The sequence below is a fragment of the Bos taurus genome, chromosome 29, assembly GCF_002263795.3.
Source record: "Bos taurus isolate L1 Dominette 01449 registration number 42190680 breed Hereford chromosome 29, ARS-UCD2.0, whole genome shotgun sequence".
Classification (NCBI taxonomy): Eukaryota; Metazoa; Chordata; class Mammalia; order Artiodactyla; family Bovidae; genus Bos; species Bos taurus.
Genome location: NC_037356.1, coordinates 40,360,497 through 40,379,440, shown reverse-complemented (window position 1 = coordinate 40,379,440; position 18,944 = coordinate 40,360,497). Strand labels below are relative to the sequence as shown.

Here is an 18,944-nt window from a genome sequence, read left to right as displayed (position 1 = left end):
GGCCCTGATCCATGACTGGTGTCCTAAGACAGAGGGGAAACCCGGAGGCAGAAACACCCATGGAGAAGATGTTGGCCATCCATGAGTCACAGACAGAGGCCAGCCCAAACCATTTCTCACAGCCCCCAGAAGGGCCAACCCTGCAGACTCCTTGATCTTGGACTCTAGTCTCCAGAGCTGTGAGACTATACGATCCTGTCGTTTAACAGAAGTGCCTGCGGCACGTTCTCACGCAGATTTAGCAAACTAAGTGCCAGGCTGCTCTCCATTTACCAACTGGAGAGCAGTGTGACCTGGTCCACTGGGTCTTAGGGGCCTCACGGGGACTCAGGAGGGTGATGGCTGGAGCCTTGGATGGGTGGACTGCATGTGACTCATCACTCAGCCTTCAGGAACTTTCTGAAGGGCTCTGCCAGGGCAGGGGCTCTCCCAGTGGATGCCCTGCGTGGCGGGATCGTTCGGGCTGGGGTGCTATGGCTTCGCTGGCTCCTGCTGGCCTCAGAGCAAGTCCCTTCCTGAGAGTGACAAGGTAGTCACCCCGGGAGGAGATGCCCGGGGATGTGGGCCACCCCAGGGTCTAGTCGCCCTCCTCCCCACACTCCTGGGTCCCCTGGACTCACCGCCCAGTACTTGCGAACGATCATGGTCATGATGATCTGGTACTGGAAATACAAAGGGATGAGCAGCGGCGGCCCGACTGCAAGAGAGAGAGAGTGGAGGGGCTTGGAGCGGCCTGTCCCACCCGGCGGGGCTGGAAGATGGGGAGGAACCAGGGGGCAGAAGCCAGGATGTGGTGCCAGCTCTGTAGCTCCCAGGCAGAGGAGACCGGAACCCTGGCCCCCTGAGAAGGGGGCTGGGAGTACCCGCTGGCACTGGAAGCCCGAGTGTGGCATCTGGGTGTCTGGGCCGGTGTCCCTTCTGTGTATCACGGGCCAGGATGGGTTTGTGGCTGTTGTTGCTCTGACAGCTTTGGTGTCACTTTCTGGGTCTGGAAGGGTGTCAGGTGGGAGCGGGGATGGACGGCCACACAGGGGTGGGAAGGAGGTCGGGGCTGTGGGCCGCCCCGGCACTCACTCAGGAAGAAGTACTCATGCTGGTGGTTGTAAGGCAGGTATTTCAGCTTCTTCTTGCCGTACTGAGGAGAGAAGCAGAGACTGTGAGCCCCCAGCACCCCTCGGCCCCCCCCCACCATGCTCTCCGCCACCTGCTCTGCAGTCCCTGTTCCTCCCGCCCAGGGAGGCTTTCTGTCCCTCTGCACCCTGGGCCCCTCTCGGCTCCCGGTTGCTCCGGCCAACACTTCCTCAGCCCTCACTGGGCGCACCAATCCCAAGCCGGCCTCTCAGCTCAGGCGCTCCTCTACGAGCTGGTGCTTCCAAAGCTGAAGCTCGGAGTCAAGTCACTGCCCACGGCCACACAAGAAGCGGGCTCTGAACCCAAGAAAGCGGACGCAGAGCCCATGAGACAGGCAGCAAATCAATGTTTGTTGAATGAATGCACCACGGAACAAGGAACTGGGGTGGGGGGGGTTGTGTGCAGAGGCACTCGGAGCTCCTTGGCCAGCTTGTACCCTTTTGGAGAGAGAAAAGCCCCTGGGGTCCCCTGAGGAGCTCCCTGGAGCCCTCAATGGCTGGGAGAACCCAGGTATGGGCTCGGGAAATTGTTACCAGTCACCAGGTCAAGCATCTAGTCCCTCAAGCCGCCTGCAGTTTCCAGGCTGAGACTTGACACTTGAAGGTTCCAGGCCAGGGGGAGTCACCACACGGACTCTTCAGGACACACCTGGTCACCTGGTCTTACCCCGGGCACGCTGATGCCCAGGTATGCCAGTCAGGAGGGCTGAGAGGTCTGGCTGGGGTGTGGACATCCTCACTGTACAAAGCGAGTGTGAGCCAGGGTGGGAGTGGGGGTGGGGAGACCTATGGCCCCACAGGGTCCCTGCAAGCCCCTTAATTCCAAAGTCCAGCCCCCCGAGGACCAGCCCACCCTGCTCCTTGGGGAATGAGACCAAAAGATGCTGCTCACAGAGGAGGACCTGCTCTTGCCTGCAATGCTGGGGGACTGCTCTGCCTCTCACCAGCTGAGACCCTGCACAGGTCACTTAGCCTGCCTGAGCCCTGCTTGGCATCCAAATCACTGATAGCTAAGAGGAGTCAATGAGAACACAGGCATGAATGCCAGGGGCTGACCCCTGGGACACGGCTCTTCACCTGCCCCCCACCTCCCACCCCCAGTTCCGAAGGTTGGTGCTACCCTCATCGCATGATGTCCACTCCTGCTTATTGCAACCAGGAGATCAAAGCATGTTACAGAGGGAGAAACCCTGGATGTCCTCTGGGCCAATGCTCCCGTTCTCCAGGTGAGAACACAGAGATGGAGTAAGCGCCAGCATCACAGGGAGGGCCCATGGGTGAGAAGCCCTGGGTGACAGCAGAGCCAAGTCTGTCCCCAGGGCATTCATCTTGGCACCAGTGACCACGGGGCTGGCATGCCACCGAAGCACCATCAGAATCTATCTGTTTGGTCCATGTGGCCTGTGCCTTGGCAGGGGTCTCACCCAATCCCCAGAATGCACAAATCCTGCATGAAGGCTGTCATTAAGACTGAGGCTGGTGGTCCAGTGGTTATGAATCCACCTGCCAATGCAGGGGATGTGGGTTCAATCCCTGGTCGGGGAACTAAGATCCCACATGCATCAGGGCAATTAAGCCTGTGTGCCATAACTACTGAAGCCCATGTGCCTAGAGTCCTCGAGCAGCAACAAGAGAAGTCACCGGAATGAGAAGCCCTTGCACCCCAAACAGAGAGTAGCCCCTGCTCACCACAACTAGAGAAAGCCCGTGCACAGCAACGAAGACCCAGCCCCGCCAAATATAAATAAACAAAATTTAAAAGCTTCAGCCTACTGATTATCATTCGGGAGGAGTCAGCCTTTGGACAGGAGTCTGCCCTCTGCACTCCACCCCCTAGGCTGCCAGCCTCTGAAATAAAGGGAACTTTTCTTTCTACCAATCTTGCCTCTCATATATATTAAAAAAAAAAAGATGGAGTCAGGGCTTGGAGAGATCCCAGTCAGGGCACCCCAGACACAGTCCTGGACAACGTTGCAGGGGAGGGAGGGATTAGAGGCACCCCCCTAAGTGAGTGGTCTGGTGGTCTGGGTTCTGGGGAGTGTGTGCCTCACAGAACAGTCCCCCCGCTCCCCCCGGGGTCCTGCTTTCCCGCCCAGAAGCCAGGAAACAGGCCCCAACTTTGCAGGCTTCTCCGGCCCTGACAGGTGCCCTCCTCACCACCCCTCTGCCCCACAGGTTGCCCTGAGGGACAGCCCCAGGCCCAAAGGAACCTCAGGCTGGCTCAGCTGTATTCTGGGAGCGAGCACTAGGGGCAGGATAGGCTGGCAGAGGGTCACAGAGGGACTTGGCAGTGGGCACACCTGGGGAGCTGGTTTGAAGCTGCGTTCGCACAGCAAGCACCCCGTCTGCACTGATCCATGGTGCCCTGTAGGGGCTGACACGAGATTACCGGGCTAATGTTCCCTGGCTAATGCTCCCTGGCCAGTCAGCACTGCCGGCTCCTGCGTGCACCCCTTCAAGGCCCTAGACTGCCCTGCCCCCAGGCAGCGGCTGGCCCCTCTGCCCACCCCTGAGGGCGCCAGCTTTGGGGTGGGGGGCTCCAGATTTGGAAGGAATTTGTTATTTGAGCAAATTGCTTTGCAGCCCCCCTCCCCTGCCGTGAGATTTGGGTTCGTTATGGGTACTCCTTAGAGCTGTTGAGGGCCAGTGGATGACGGGGCAACAAAAGCCCTTTAGAAGGCAGGTCACGGATACACAGGCGCCTGTGTGCCGCGACACACAGACTGTCACAGGGTGTGTGATCCCATTCTGATGACCTCAGTTAGGGGGACTGCAAGATCGCCTGTCAGCGTGAGGCTGACCCAGGGCGCTAGCTTCCCCTCTGAAAACCAGCAAGCACAGCGGAGATTCGGGGATGCCAAGTGAGGCGTGGGCCAACCTGGTTTCTTGACTTTCCCACGCTCAGCTCTCTGCAGACCTCGGTTGTCTGCCATGGGCGTAGGGAAGGGAGGGGAGAAGGTGTCTTAGGATAAGAAGCCCTCCGAGGATAATACATTAGGAAGCTGGAAGGATCCAAGAAACACAGGCCCCTAGTGTCCAGCAGGTGGTGGCCCCGGGCAGGGCCCTGCAGACCTGGAAGCCCTGGCTGGGAGTCATTCAGCCAGGGTTTGGATGGTGGCACTGCTTTTTCTAGCTGTAGCCTTGAGCCAGTTATTTCACGTCTCTCAGCCTTGGCTGTCCCATCTATAAAATGGGCTTGATGAGAGCCCCTGCCTCATAGTTAAGCAAGGATTAAATGATGCCCCACACGTGGTGCTCACCACGGTGTTGGACCCAGGGACTAAGCAAGAGTCAGCCTTCCTCCCCAGGGGGGCCTGCAGGCTCGGGTGGGAGGGGGGCTGCACTCCTTTCCCCTGCAGCAGAGTCCTCATCACTATACACAGGAAGAAAGCCTGGGCTCTGGGGTGGTCACAGGGGAGATGCAGACTCAAGCTGCGGGCGAGGGTCCGGATGGTTTATCGTGTCCAGACCCCGAGGTGCGGCGGCACATGCAGGACCCACTTTGACGTGTCGTCAAGCTGAGGCTGCGGAGAAGGCAATGGCACCCTACTCCAGTACTCTTGCCTGGAAAAATCCCATGGACGGAGGTAGACTGCAGTCCACCAGGTCGCTAGGAGTCAGACATGACTGAGTGACTTCATTTTCACTTTTCACTTTCACACATTGGAGAAGGAAATGGCAACCCAGTCCGGTGTTCTTGCCTGGAGAATCCCAGGGACAGAGGAGCCTGGTGGGCTGCCGGCTATGGGGTCGCACAGAGTTGGACACGACTGAAGTGACTTAGCAGCAGCAGCAGCAAGCTGAGGCTGAAGGGACGCAGGTCAGAGGCATAGGCATGGGGAGCCCTGGCGGCCTGGCTTCCCTGAGGCCCACGACCCTGGGGCCCCGGCCAGCTGACACCCTGGTGCTCCGCCTCCCCCAGACCACGAGGCCCGGCTTGGATTACGGGCTGAGGGGGTGCCAGGGGCATGTACAGGGGACTTTTCAGCCTTGGAACAAAATGTCTGAGCAACGACAAGGGCCTGCCTTGTCCGTTCAGGGCTGGGGGAGGGGGGCAGCTGGAGAGCCCTGCCTGCCTCTGGGAAAGTGCAGACTCACAGGCAGAGAAATGAGGAGCCGGCCACGGCAGGCATGCGAGGAATGGCAAGACTCCAGCCCGAGGGCCCCGGCTGCTCCAAGGGAATACTTGGCCTGTTAGCAAAGGTAGTCTGGAGGGTCAGCTGCTGACAGGCCATGAGGCAGGGAGAGCCTCCCATGGGGTCAGAAAAGCAGGTTCTCAGGCCCAGAGGCAGGCGAAAACACTCCTGGCTTCTGAGAATCCATTTACAGAGCTCCAGGGCTGATGGCCTCATGGTTCTCCTCCACAATACAGCAAAAAAAAAAAAAAAAAAAGTGGGCGGCAGGGAGCAAAAACACGACTACTCCCAACATCACCACTATTCAATTCTGTTCTGAAGTTCCAGTGACGTCATAAAGCCCAAACCAGAGATAAGGGTGGAGAGCTATTAGAAAGTGTCTAAATTTTCACTATTTTCCAAAAATATGATTGTCTACCCAGGAAATTCAAAAGAATCAGCTGAAAAACAACTAGAACCGCAAGCACACATCGGTGGACCCTAGTTGGACATGAGATAACTCACGAAATGGCAACAGCTTTCCTGAATACCACAGAAACCCCTATTGTCATGACAAAATACAGACGTTATCTAGGATTCAGTTGAAAGAAATACGGCCACAAGACATACAAAGAAGAGGAAAACCTTTCTAAGAGGTTTTAAAAAAGACTCAAGTGTAAATGGAGAAAGATGTCATATTTCTGGATGGAAAGACTGAATGTAAAGATGTAAATTTTTTCTGGAAGGGGCAAGTCAGTCCACGACAAGCTCTCAGTGAGCTATAAGGAGCCATGGATGCCCAAGTCACCCAGACAGTGTCCTGCATCGAAACTCAGTCCAGACCAGGCGCTGGGCTTCAGGAGAGGACACCTCACCCCTCATCAGGGGCAACATGAGCCGGGAAGGGGAAACCAGAAAAACTGGCTGACTCCTGCAAGTTATGGAGGTAGACCATCATCTTAGCCAAGCCTCATGTGGCCAAAGTAAAGCATTCAAAAGAGAACCTAAGGGCTTTCCTGGTGGTCCATCCCACCTGCCACAGGCCCCCCAAAAAGTGAAACCATAAAGCACTGAAAATATATGAAGAACTTTCTAAGCATAAAAGAAAGGTTTGGGGATTTGCCTGGTGGTCCAGTGGCTAACACTTCATCTTTTAATGCAGGGGGGTGTGGGCTTGATTCCTGGTCAGGGAACTAAGATCCCACAGGCCTCATGGCCAAAAAAACATAAAACAGAAGAAATATTGTAACAAATTCAATAGAGACTTTAAAAAATGGCCCATATTCTTAAAAAAAAAAAAGAAAGAAAGAAATCTTTAAAAAGAAAAGTGAAACCATAAAACACTAAAAATCTGTTGAAACACTTTCTAAGCATAAAATAAAGATTCCTTCCAAGCAGCATGGTCCTGGCAACACTAGGAATCCAGGAACAACTGGCCTCTTCCCGAGTATGTGACAGAGGGTTTCATGGAGCTATGGTCACGGCCTTACATCAATGGCAACAGGGTGGCCAGATCCCCCAAACTTCCACTGCACCTCCCAAAAGTTGGCACTTGAGAGGCGTCCAGGGAGAGAGACGCTGGAAGGAGTTTCACAGCCACCACACAGAAAGAGACGCCTTGGCAGCATCGCTGGTGAGACTAGGTTTTATTGTCAGGAACACAGAGAGCACTTGTCAAGCCAGTCAACAGCTCTACAACACGAAGCCTCCCCAACTAGAAAGGGAAGCCTTTGTCTTTTTATCACTTAATGATAAATACATAAGTGGACTGACTCCACTTAATCAGGCCTACTATCTGGACACCTCAAAGCTAGCAAACTCATTGCAAGAAGGAAAATGCAAGCGTGTATTTTGGCAAAGAAAATCCTCGCACTTGAGAAAACTCGTGAGAGTCCCTTGGACTGCAAGATCAAATCAGTCAATCCTAAAGGAAATCAACCCTGAATATTCATCGGAAGGACTGATGATGAAGCTGAAGCTCCAATACTGATGTGAAGCCACCTGATATGAAGGGCTGACTCACTGGAAAAGACTCTGATACTGAGAAAGATTGAAGACAAAAGGAGAAGGGGGATAGCAGAGGATGAGATGGTTAGAAAGCATCACTGACTCAATGGACATGAGTCTGAGCAGACTCCGGGAGATAGTGAAGGACAGGGAAGCCTGGTGCACTGCACTCCATGCGGTGCAAAGAGCTGGACACGACTTAGCAACTGAAGAACAGCAAAAAAGTCCTTGGCCAGCCAGAGAGGCTTCACACGCCCAAAGAACCAAAGTTTGGCTAATTTCCTCTGAACTGACAATGTCACAGAAAACTTATGTTTCTCTCAAATATTCTGTTGGGCAGATATGAGACGGGAGGAGTGGGGTACCAACCAGAGTTGAGGGAAAAGTCTCCCTCCTCTTCCTCTTTGAAGCCTTGGATGCCAACACTGCTGGGAATACAACCAGTTCAAGACACTGCTCCTCATGGAGGGTAAACGTACCTCTCTCGGCAAATGCTTATTGGGCCCCTGCTCTGTGCACAGTTTGGTCACACTTCAGATCTACATAAAAGCAAGAGGGATCTTCTAAACTTTGGTTTACGTCATCAATGTATTTCAGAAAAGTAAAGCTTCTATAACATTTTTTTTTCCACCCAGAAGCACTACTTAAAAAAAAAAAAAATGAGGAGCGTCTTTAAATTCTTTAAATGCATTGGGCATGGCTTTATTCAAAGACTCAGCAACACCAAATTTTCCTGTCTTAGAAACACAGCAGAGGACTGGACAGCCCCAGATGAGGCCAATGCACTTGGACTCCAGCAAAGAGGCCCACATTGGGTGAAGAAGCCAGTTGCAGGAAAACTATCTAAGTTTGGATTTTTGTTTTTAAAAAAGATATGTGTGTCTATGTTTCTTCACACACCACCTGGAAGGATTAGAGACTGTTGTCAACAGTGGTCACCAATGCTGACACCAACAGTGGTCACCAATGTCAGGGGCATGACAACTGGAGGCACAGCGGGGATGGGAGAGATGACAGGTGGCTCACTTCTCAGTCTGGTCAATTACTGTTATTATTTAAATGCTTACAACAGGTATGTCTATACTTATAATAAAAAAATCAACTAATATTAAAAACAAGGCAGGGGCTTTCCTGGTGTCCAGGGATTGGGAACCCACTTGCCAATGCAAGCGACATGGGTTTGATCCCTGGTCTGAGAAGGGACCCACACGCCATGGAGCGACTGAGCCCACGTGCTGTAACTACTGAAGCCCGCGCTCTACAGCCCATGCCCACGACAAGAGAAGCCACCGCATTGAGAAGCCCTTGCACCACGGCTAGAGAGAGAGTAAGCCCTTGCACCGGAACCAGAGAAAGCCAGTGTGCACCAACAAAGACCCAACACAACCAAAAATTAAAAAAAAAAAAAAAAGACTTTGCCTTCCAGTGTAGGGGGTGAAGTTTTGATTCCTGGTCCAGGAGCTAAGATTCTAGATGCTTTGTGGCCAAAAAACCAAAACATAAAAAACAGAAATGATATTCTAACAGATAAAGACTTTAAAAATGGCCCACATTAAAAAATATATATATTAAATTAGTTAATTACATAAATAAAATAAAGACAAGGCAGTGTGATGGAGTGGAAGGAAATGGCTCAGTTGTCAGATCCGGAGCCTCATCCTAGAACAGTCACTAAACGATGTAACCCTGACCACGTGCCCTCCTCCTGCTGAGCCTCACTTCGCATCTGTGGTGAAGCAGGTGGAACCAGACCTAACACTCTGATAAGGAGCTGCCTTCGTTATTTAACCGGGAGGCCATTCCACAGAAATTCCAGCTGGAATTACTCAGGATGTCCAGGAAAGGTTTCTGTGTAAATATCAGACACAGATGTGTGTGTGTGACTCTGCACCCTACGGTCCCTCCCGATTACTGTGTGAGCCAAACGCTCCCGTGCCCACCCCGTCCCCTTCATCGTACCTCAATGGGCTGCCACTCGCCCAGGACAAACACGTGCAGCATGTTCACATCTGGATCCTTGTGGAAGATGTTGGGTTTGGCATGGTGCTGGAAGTGGCGATGGTTCCACCAGTTGGCAGAGGCACCCTGTCAGGGGGAGGAACAGGGATGAGCAGGGCAATCCTGGCAGTGGGGGCTGAGGGGGGGGCGTTGCCCATGACCCGCACATCTTGGGACCAGTTCCTAGCAGGTGCAATACTCAGGTCCCAAAAGTCAGAAATTGACTCTGCCAATGCTGAGTCCAGAGTGCTGGGCAGCCCCTCGGCCAGGACTTCTGCATGGAGCCAGCTTACTCCACCCTTCCAGGCCTCTCTCCCTGATCATAAGACGGTGCTGGTGATGGACGGAGAAGCAAGTGCTTCAGCACACGTGGGGGGCCTCAGGTGTCTGCCAGTCCCAGGGGTGAGGCTAACACCCCTCATCCTCTGCTTGTCTCTCATCTGCGCCTGTTGTGCAGAGGGGAACACTTCCATTTGGGGAACAGTAAGAAGTAGTCCTTACCACACGGACCCAGCACTGCACCCTTAGGTATGTGTACCCAAAAGAAACGAAAACACGGCCACACAAAAACCTGTACACAAACATTCCCAGCAGCATTATTTAAAATAACCAAAAAGGCGCAAACAACCCAAAGGTCCATGCACTGAAGAGTGGATACACACTGTGGCAGATCCAAATGGAATCTTGTGTGGCCATGCCATAAAAAGGTGTGACGCACTGACACACCACAACATGGATGGACCTGGAAAGGACGATGCTAAGTGAAAGAAACAGCCTCAAAGCAGTCTATTCACAACGTCCTGCGATCCCATTTGTATGAAATATCCAGCATTGGGGAAATCCTTGGACAGAAAGATGAGTGGTTACCCAGTTCCAGGGTTGGGATGAGGGGTTTGGAACTGATGGCTAAGTGGTGTGGGGTTTCTTTTGGGGGTGATAAAGATGTTCTGAAACGGATTGTGATGGAGGGTGCACAAATCTGTGAATATACTACAAGTCATTGATTTGCACATGTAAATTGGCAAACTGTAGAGCTTGTAAATTAGATCAAGAAAGCTTAAAACAAAAAAAAAAATGAAGACCACAAACGGCTCCTGCTCTCAGAGGGCCCAGAGAGTAGCTGGCAAGAGACAGCCCCACAGCCAGACGTGCCACTGCACTGAGAGGTGACCGCTGAGTCATGTGGGTGAGTCACACCATATCCAAAATGCTTGGGGGAGCTTAATAAACAATCACCAGCACAAGCAGGTAAGCGCTTTCTGGTTCTAACAGGCAAATGATAATCCCAGGGAATTCCCTGGCAGTCCAGGGATTAGAGTTCCAAGCTTTCACCGCCGAGGGCCTAGCTTCAGTCCCTGGACAGGGAACTAAGATCCCACAAGCCACACAATGTGGCCAAAAATAACAAAAAATTGTAATAAAAGTCATAATAAAATTATGACTCTAGGAGACAAGATGCATTACATGAGTATTTCTTTCAAGGCCATGAATTTCTGTCTCACCAGCTCCAACTCCGGACGTATTTTGAGGGCATGTCCCTCCATGGAGTCACCCAGGCATACAAAGAAGGAAACAAAACTCTGACTCGTCAGCATGAGGGTTTCACGGGTGAACAGCTGCTGGATCAATCAATGCTTTGGCCTAGGGTCTGGCCATCTACAAAAAGGCCTAATTGCAAAAACAAACATTTTACTTGGAAGATGTTTGGGTACAAACACAGTCTCCGGACCCTAAGGGCCGTGGGTGGGAACAGCTCTGAGCAGCTGTGGCCTTTGCAATGACCTCAGGTCCCTGTGCCTCCAAACCCAACAGAGCAAAAATAAAAAATAACAGCAAATGAGAGTTTAGAGGATTGGGAAATGAGATGATACATTGGTCTTTCTAGCCAAAAGGAGCCAAGGTCCTAGGAAAAGCACAATGGAGTCCCTGGCACAAAGGAATTAAGGAGCAAGGTATGTGAAACATGAGGTTTAGAATACACCACCCAAGAGATGTTTGTTGAATGAGTAACTGGAGGAAAGAAAGATGGGCTGTGAGCACCATGAGGATGCGATGTGGCAAGGTGGGGCCACCCCCGAACTTGGCATGGGGTGTAATGATGAAATAGTTTTTGATGGTGCTCTTCTCTGCTGATTCTCTTCCGTTCTTCTTCACTAGGCCCAACTTTACATACCATTCCTGGGACAGGGCAGCCCTGCCTGCCTTGGAGCCATGATTCAAAGATGCCTGTCCTAGGGATGGAGCAGGGAAGGAGGCCAGCCATTGTCTACCAAGGGAGAGTAGGGCCTCCCTCCACACTGGGGTAGGGGGGCCCCACTCCACATGGGTAGGGGGCCTCACTCCACACTGAGGGGGGCTTCACCCCACAATGGAGTTAGGGGGGTCTCCACTCCACACGGGGGTTGGGGGGTCTCACTCCACACTGGGATACGCTGACGGAGCTGTAAAAGTTTTGGGAGGCCACTCAGAAGGTCTGCCCTTGGGCAGCATTTTGGGTAGGAGGGGGCAGACAGAGCAAGGGTCCCTTTTCTGACAGAGGCCGGGTGACAGCCTTGGGGGAAGGGGAGAGTGGGCTGTCACAGAAGCAGAGAGAAAGCCTCCTTGGCGCCAGCAGTGCTGGGCAGAGCCATAGTAGAGCCTCATTAACAATATTTTCAAAAATCTATCACCCTTTCGCTCATCTTGTTTTGAAATGAGAGAATTGCCGAGTTTGCCAATCTCTCTCAACCAAGTGACAGTCAAGTAATTTTTAATTAAACTGAAGTAAAATACTAATAAATTTGGTTTCAGTATAAATAATAAATTTAAACTTCATCTTGGGACTTTTTATATACCACCTTTCCAAATTTTAAGTAGCTTTCAACTACTTTCAACTACTTTAATGTTCTGGTGAACGAAATTCAACCAGTTAAAAAAAAAGAGAGAGCAAACACATAAAAACATGTACATAAGATACAAATTGTCCTTCGGTTTCATATTCCAATATGTCTCAAAGTCCTAATCTTTATTTAAAATGTTGGTATTTTGTTGCTTGTGGATTTTTTTTTTTTTTTGCATTAATTTTACTTAAAAAAAAAATTGCATGGCAGCCTGGATAGGAGGGGAACTTTGGGGAAGAATGGATACATGTATATGTATGGCTGAGTCCCTTTGCTGTCCACCTGAAACTATCACAACATTGTTAGTCAGCTTATACCCCAAAATAAAATTTAAAAGCTTTTAAAATATTGCATTAAAATGCTACTTATTTCACTCCTGATTCTTTTTGTCATCGCTTAAATTTTGGGTTCCTGGCACACACTTGTGTGCTCACTTGCCTCACCCTAGTCCCAGCCCTGGTGGCCCCAGATAAGGCTGAAGAAAGACTCTGGGTTCCAAATATTTCCATCTCCAGATGCAGTCTAGATGGTGCCAGGCCTAGCGGTTTGCATTTCACCCTGAGTGCAATGCCAAACAGAGGCTCACCCTCACAGAACCATGTCTGTACAAGGTTAACCCCGGGAAGAAATGGCCACCGGAAGTGACATGGGAAGAAATGGCCACCGGAAGTGATGGGGACCAAAGGAAAAGGCATAGTAGGGAGGTGGAGGGCTCACCCGGGGAATCCCACGGGCAGCATGGGCTGGCATTAAGAAGCGGGCCCCAGCATCCTGAAGCTCCCGGCACCTCGTTCAGTGCCCTCAGTGGGCTGAGCTAAGACATCCGAGTTGGTGGGGTCCTTGAAGATCTTCCCCAGTCAGTTCCTTTCTGTGCCAGCAAAGGGACCAGAGGAACAGCTGGACCTACAGGCTTGTCTGCAGCCATGTGCCCACCATGTGCCAGAGCGACGCTGTGAAAGCTGGGATGCTCCTCGCTCTGGGGCAGCCCGGACTGAGCTGCCCAGTTGTGCCACTGGCTTGGACACAGCATGGGCACAGCTAGCAGGAAGCTGGAAGCCATCAACAGAACCCAGGGCCTTGACCTCCTACAGCCTCCCAGCCCGAGTACCCTGTCACTCCAGATTTCACAAATCAACGTTCTAAAAGAAGGCCAGTCCCCTGTCCTGACCTCATCTTCTGACACAAGAGCTGTGTCCCAGAGCCCTTCAAGGACACACGGACATCAGGAGGGACAGGCCCTCCCGGCTCCCACTCAGAATCTGGAAACAGGACAAAGGCCATCTTTGTTAAGTGTGTAGGGATAACCTGGGTCTGGAGTGAAACGTTACTTCCAACACCGAGGAGGGTTTTCTCCAACAGAAAAGGGCACAAAATGAAACAAAGCGCTCTACTATGTGCATCCTTCACCCCTGAAATTCTGGAAAGAAACCAGGTTCTCAGACAGCTCCAGGCTCAGGGCCAGGCAAACTGCTTGCTAAGGAACTGGTTACCAGTTCAGTGGTAATTCACTCCCAACCAGATCAAGAGCCGACAAGTGGAAGACTGGATATTGTCGGGTTGCAGGGGTTGACATTTTAACCCAGACACGTAGCTCTTCCCAAGCCAAGGTAGGGAGGGATGGGAGTCTTTGCAGCTAGATGCTGCTGGGGTAGGGCTGGGCAGGAGGATGAGAATCTGTTTCGAAGGGAGACTTGGCAAGGACTTATTTCCAAAACCAAAGAGATAACGCCTATCACATAAGCATGAGATCGCTGGCAAGTCCAGTTCGTCTTTGTACAAACTTGCCAAGCTACAAGGCTGTTGCAGGTGGGCCTCCTGATCTGTAGGGCGATGAGACAGCTACCTGCCCTTCGGGGTTTTACACAACTCTTGCCCTTTGGCTCAGTACACTGTTTGAAGTCCCTTATCTAAAGACTTAAGAGAAACACGATGTCTCAGATATAAAACATCATCTGATGGAGGAAGCATACCGATGTATTAAGAGAAATTGTTTCTTCAGGTGCAAGCTATTATATACGGAATGAATAAACAGCAAGGACCTACTGTGTAGCACAGGGAACTGTATTCATTATCCATAATGGAAAAGGATATGAAAAAGGAATGAAGGAATGCATATATGCTTGCATGCTAAGTTGCTTCAGTCATGCCCGACTCTTTGCGACTCTATAGACTGTAGCCTGCCAGGCTTCTCCCTCTGTCCATGAGATTCTCCACGCAAGAATGCTGGGTTGCCTTTTCCTTCTTCAGGGGATCTTTCTGAACCAGGGATCGAACCCTCCTCTCTTACATCTCTTGCATTGGCAGGCGGATTCTTTACCACTAGTGCCACCAGGGAAGCCCACCAAGGAAGCCCACATATAACTAAATCACTTTGCTGTACAGCAGAGATTAACAGAACATTGTAAACCAACTCTGCTTTAATTAAAAAAAAAAAAGGGAGCGAGAGAGACTGCTTCTTTACTGGCCCCAAATTGAAAGGAATTTATCAGTAAGTCCTTAGGTAAGGAACAAATGTAATCAACTAAGAAGTACGTGCCTGTTTTCACAACCACTACCCTGGTTTTATGTGTCTAGTGTGGTTAGGAGACAGGCCTTGGAAGCTCAGAGAAGCAGAGGATTAGCAGGTCCTACAGCTCAGCCAGGACACTGACCGGAGAGGCGACCTGCTCTGAGGGAAGCGAGATGGCACTGTGCCCACCCACTAACTGATGGAATGGATGCCCAGGGTGGCCGACATTTACCTTTAAGTGACCGATGACGAACTTGTGGACGATGTGGTTCCACATGGACTTCTTGTAAACAGAGAGGTGGCCGTAATCGTGTTGCAGCCATCCAGCCTGGGCCTGGGGAGAGAGGGCCATGGAGGCTTTCAGAGCGTTGGCACCTAGGCACCAGGCCTCTGCCAGCTGGGGGAGGCAGGGGGCAGGGGCTTCAAGTGATAGGTGAGGGTGTCACGCCTCACCTGAGAGGTAGCAAGGACGAAGGCCGTAATGATGGTTGGAATCCAGCCGTTGCCAAAGTAGAAGAGAGTGAACCAGGCGATGCTCTCCATGGCGATGATGTGGGCCAGGTGGAGAAGGAAGAAGAGCTGGTTACTCTTGAACAGGTTCATGTCCTCAGCGGTCTTCCTCAGGGCCCGGAAGTCCTCGGTGATCTGGGACTGTTGAGCCAGAGCACGAGGAAGGAGTCAACCGCCCAGCTGCTCCAGGGGGTACCAATCCACACACCCAAGCTCCGGAGGAGCCCAGCTGCTATGCACTAAAACGGCTGCTGTTGCTATGCACCTACCTGGACCTGGCACAGCCTTGGAACTCTGTGTTTGTCTACAGCCAGTTCAGTGCAAAGAAAGGATTTCACTCAAAATGCTGTCCATTCCGTGTAGCAGCATTATTCAAAATAGGCCAAAGACAGAAACAACCCAAATTCTATTAATGGGCTGAATAAAATGTGGTGCTTACATACAATGGAACATTACACAGCCTTCAAAAGGGAGGGAAATGATGACACATGCTGCTAATGAGCAAACCCTGAAGTCATTAAGCTAAGTGAAACTGAGCCAGACATGAAGAGACAAATACTTATGAGTCCCCTTCTATGAGGAACCTAGAAGAGATTCTTCAATAGAAAGAATAGTGTTTACCAGGAGCTGTTGGGAGGGACAGATGGGTAGTTAATGTTTAATTGAAACAGAATCTCAGTGTGGGGTGATGACAAAGTTCTACAGACAGATGGTGGTGATGGTTGCACAACAATGTGAATGTACTCAAAGCCGCTGAACTGTGTATTTCCAGACAGTTAAAATGGGGGATTCCCTGGTTGCCTAGTGGTTGGGAGTCCACCCTTTCACAGTTAAGGGCCTTGATTCAATCTCTGGTAAAGGAAGTGAGATCCTTGCAAGCTGCCCAGCACAGCCAAAATAAAATAAATATTTTATTTAAGAAAGGTTAAAATGGTAAATTTTGTTATGTCTAATTTATACCTTTTTTTTTTTTTTTTTAAGCTTAGGGACTTCCCTGGCGGTCCATTGGTTAAGACCATGCTTCTACTGCTGGGGATGTGGGTTCGATCCCTGGTAAGAGAACCTAAGATCCCACATGTGGTGTGGCCAAACACATGAACTAAATTAAATGATTAAAAAGCTTATGTTTTCCACTACCTGACATGTACCATTTGTTCTGAACACTCTATCAGACAGGAGAGGGCTCAGTGCTCTGGCACATGGGGGGCAGAGTCAAGGGTGGGTCTGGGAAAGAGGGTATCACTGGGAGAAAGAGGGAAGCTAGGAGGCAGGGGCAGGGCATGAGAGGGAAGAAAGTCCAGATATAAGGGCAAGCGACTGGGCAAGAGGGAAACCCTCTGTGCCCAGCCTGGCACCACTGAGGCCCCACAGGTAGAGAGGCTAAGAATGAATTACTCCAAGGGCGGGGGTGGGGGGCAAACCCAAGCTGGCACAGGAGGAGGCGGGCTCACCAGGGCCAGGGGAGTCCTCCCTGACCTCAGGTGACGAGCAATGGTTCTCCCTGGACGGGCACAAAGGCTCCTACCCAGCACCCTACACTCACCATTTTGGGGTGATCCCCCCCTCCACCACTCCAGCCTTCCCCTCCTTCCTCATCCGGTCAGACTCACATTCTTGCCGCGGTCCTGGCTGGGCTCCTCAGGGGCCAGCTCGCCAATTAACAGGGGCTTCATGAACTTGCGCACAAAATCAAGGTTGCGGTGGAAGGCCAGGAAGGCGTCCTGGAGAGCAGGGGGCAGGTGGTGAATACAAAGACCTCTACTGCGGCTCCGGCCAGCACCTCCACCCCAGGGAGGGCAGGGCTTGCCAGCAGAAGCTCTGTGCCACTAGGACCCCAGGACACCAAACGGGGCATCCGTGATCCGACCCCAAGTGTTCTCTGAGCCTCCTCCTGGCAGGTCCCTTGGCGCCCGATTCCCATGGAGATGCCACTTGGAGCTGCACCCTGATGAGGGGCCGCTGAGCTCGCCAAGGATGTTTACCAAAAAACGTGCCCCTCCAGGGATGCGGGCTGGGCAGGGCTGGGAACCAAATTCTCCGAGGGCTACTCTGCCAGCTGCCTGGTTCCTGGCAAACTACGCCACCCACCACGCGGTGCACACAGCTGTCAATAAAGAACAAGCCTGGAGCCTAGCACAGGCATGCAAAATGTGCTCAGATGATGCTATACCCAAAACAAATACATGATTACATAAATGCACTGGTGGGAGGAGGTCTTTCATATTTTGAAAAGGTATGAAAATTATTATGAAGATTATTAAAGCTTTTTCATGCAGATCTCTAAACTGTTATGGAGAAGGCAATGGCAACCCACTCCAGTACTCTTGCCTGGAAAATCCCATGGACGGAGGAGCCTGGTAGGCTGCAGTCCATGGGGTCGCTGAGGGTCGGACATGACTGAGCGACTTCACTTTCACTTTTCACTTTCATACATTGGAGAAGGAAATGGCAACCCACTTCAGTGTTCTTGCCTGGAGAATCCCAGGGACAGAGGAGCCTGGTGGGCTGCCGTCTATGGGGTCGCACAGAGTTGGACACGATTGAAGCGACTTAGCAGCAGCAGCAGCAGCAGCAGCTAAACTGTTATGTGTTAAGCCTGTGGCATCAGGCCTTGCTTTATCTGCAAACTTTCCAAACTCTCATATTGCTGCATTGCTTTTAAAATTAAAACAATGAATGCTGTGCCTTTTAACGTTTTTTTCCAACTGTTAAGCAATGTGGATAATTTTGGCAAATTCACAAAATGTACAGAAGAAGAGGAAAATAATACCACTCAGAGAATGACCACCACTGCTAATATATCAGGATATTTTTTCCCAGTTTTTTTCCTATACATATTATGTATGTTACGTAAAACAAATATAGCATTTCTTTTAGAGATGAGCTGACAGTAGAGTCCCCCACCCCCATGGTGGGCAGTGATAAACCATGTCCACCTTGCATCAAACTAAGCTTCAAGGTGCACCTGAAATTAACAGAATACTGTGTGTGCCCGCATAGTCGGTACGTCAGTCTGACTCTGTTCGACCCCAGGGACTAGAGCCCACCAGACTCCTCTGTCCGTGGGATTCTCCAGGCAAGAATGCTGGAGTGAGTTGCCATGCCTTCCTCCAGGGGATCTTCCTGACCAGGGATCAAACCCATGTCTCCTTCATCTCGTGCATCTCCTACAGTGGCAGGCAGATTATTTACCACTGAGCCACCTGGGAAGCCAACATAATACTGGACATCAACTATATTTCAACTTAAAATTAAAAAAAAATCAAGTCTTGAGACTTCGCTTGGAGAGAAGAACAGATCAAATGACACCATGAGAAACAATTGGAAAAATCAATGTCGTTGTAGAAAAGTGAGGATGTCTCTGTGTGTGTAGGAGGTGTGTGGGAGGAGGGGCCCTAGATTAAAAGAGACAGAAAAAGATATAACAAAAGAGTATAAAAACTGCAGTATTTGATTTGAAAGGCTCCTGTTTGGGGTGGGGGGAACCCAGCAGTTCTCCAAGACATTCTGGGGTGGAATGAGAAATTTTGAATATGGACAAGATATCTGGTCATGTTAAAAGAATCACTATTGAATTTCCCTGAAGGTCCAGAGGTTAAGAATACGCCTGCCAGTGCAGGGGATACGGGTTTGATCCCTGGCCTGGGAAGATTTCATATGTTGCCGGGCAACTAAGCCCACAGGCCCTAGAGTTTGCTCTGCAACAAAAGAAACCACTGTAATGAGAAGCCCACACCTCGAAACTAGAGAAAAGCTGGCAAGCAGCAACAAAGACCCAGCACAGTCATAAATAAAT

The 18,944-nt window shown here is 51.0% G+C and overlaps 1 protein-coding gene across 2 annotated transcripts in view; it reads right to left on the bottom strand.

The window, feature by feature from the left end:
• The window catches only part of FADS2 (fatty acid desaturase 2), a 37,018-nt gene that overhangs the window by 8,119 nt on the left and 9,955 nt on the right, over window positions 1-18,944 (bottom strand). For both annotated transcript variants that reach the window (NM_001083444.1, XM_015461240.3), the window contains 6 exon segments: window positions 621-697; window positions 1,075-1,135; window positions 9,212-9,337; window positions 14,871-14,972; window positions 15,092-15,289; window positions 16,759-16,869. In NM_001083444.1, the coding sequence (NP_001076913.1) occupies window positions 621-697; window positions 1,075-1,135; window positions 9,212-9,337; window positions 14,871-14,972; window positions 15,092-15,289; window positions 16,759-16,869 (675 nt within the window).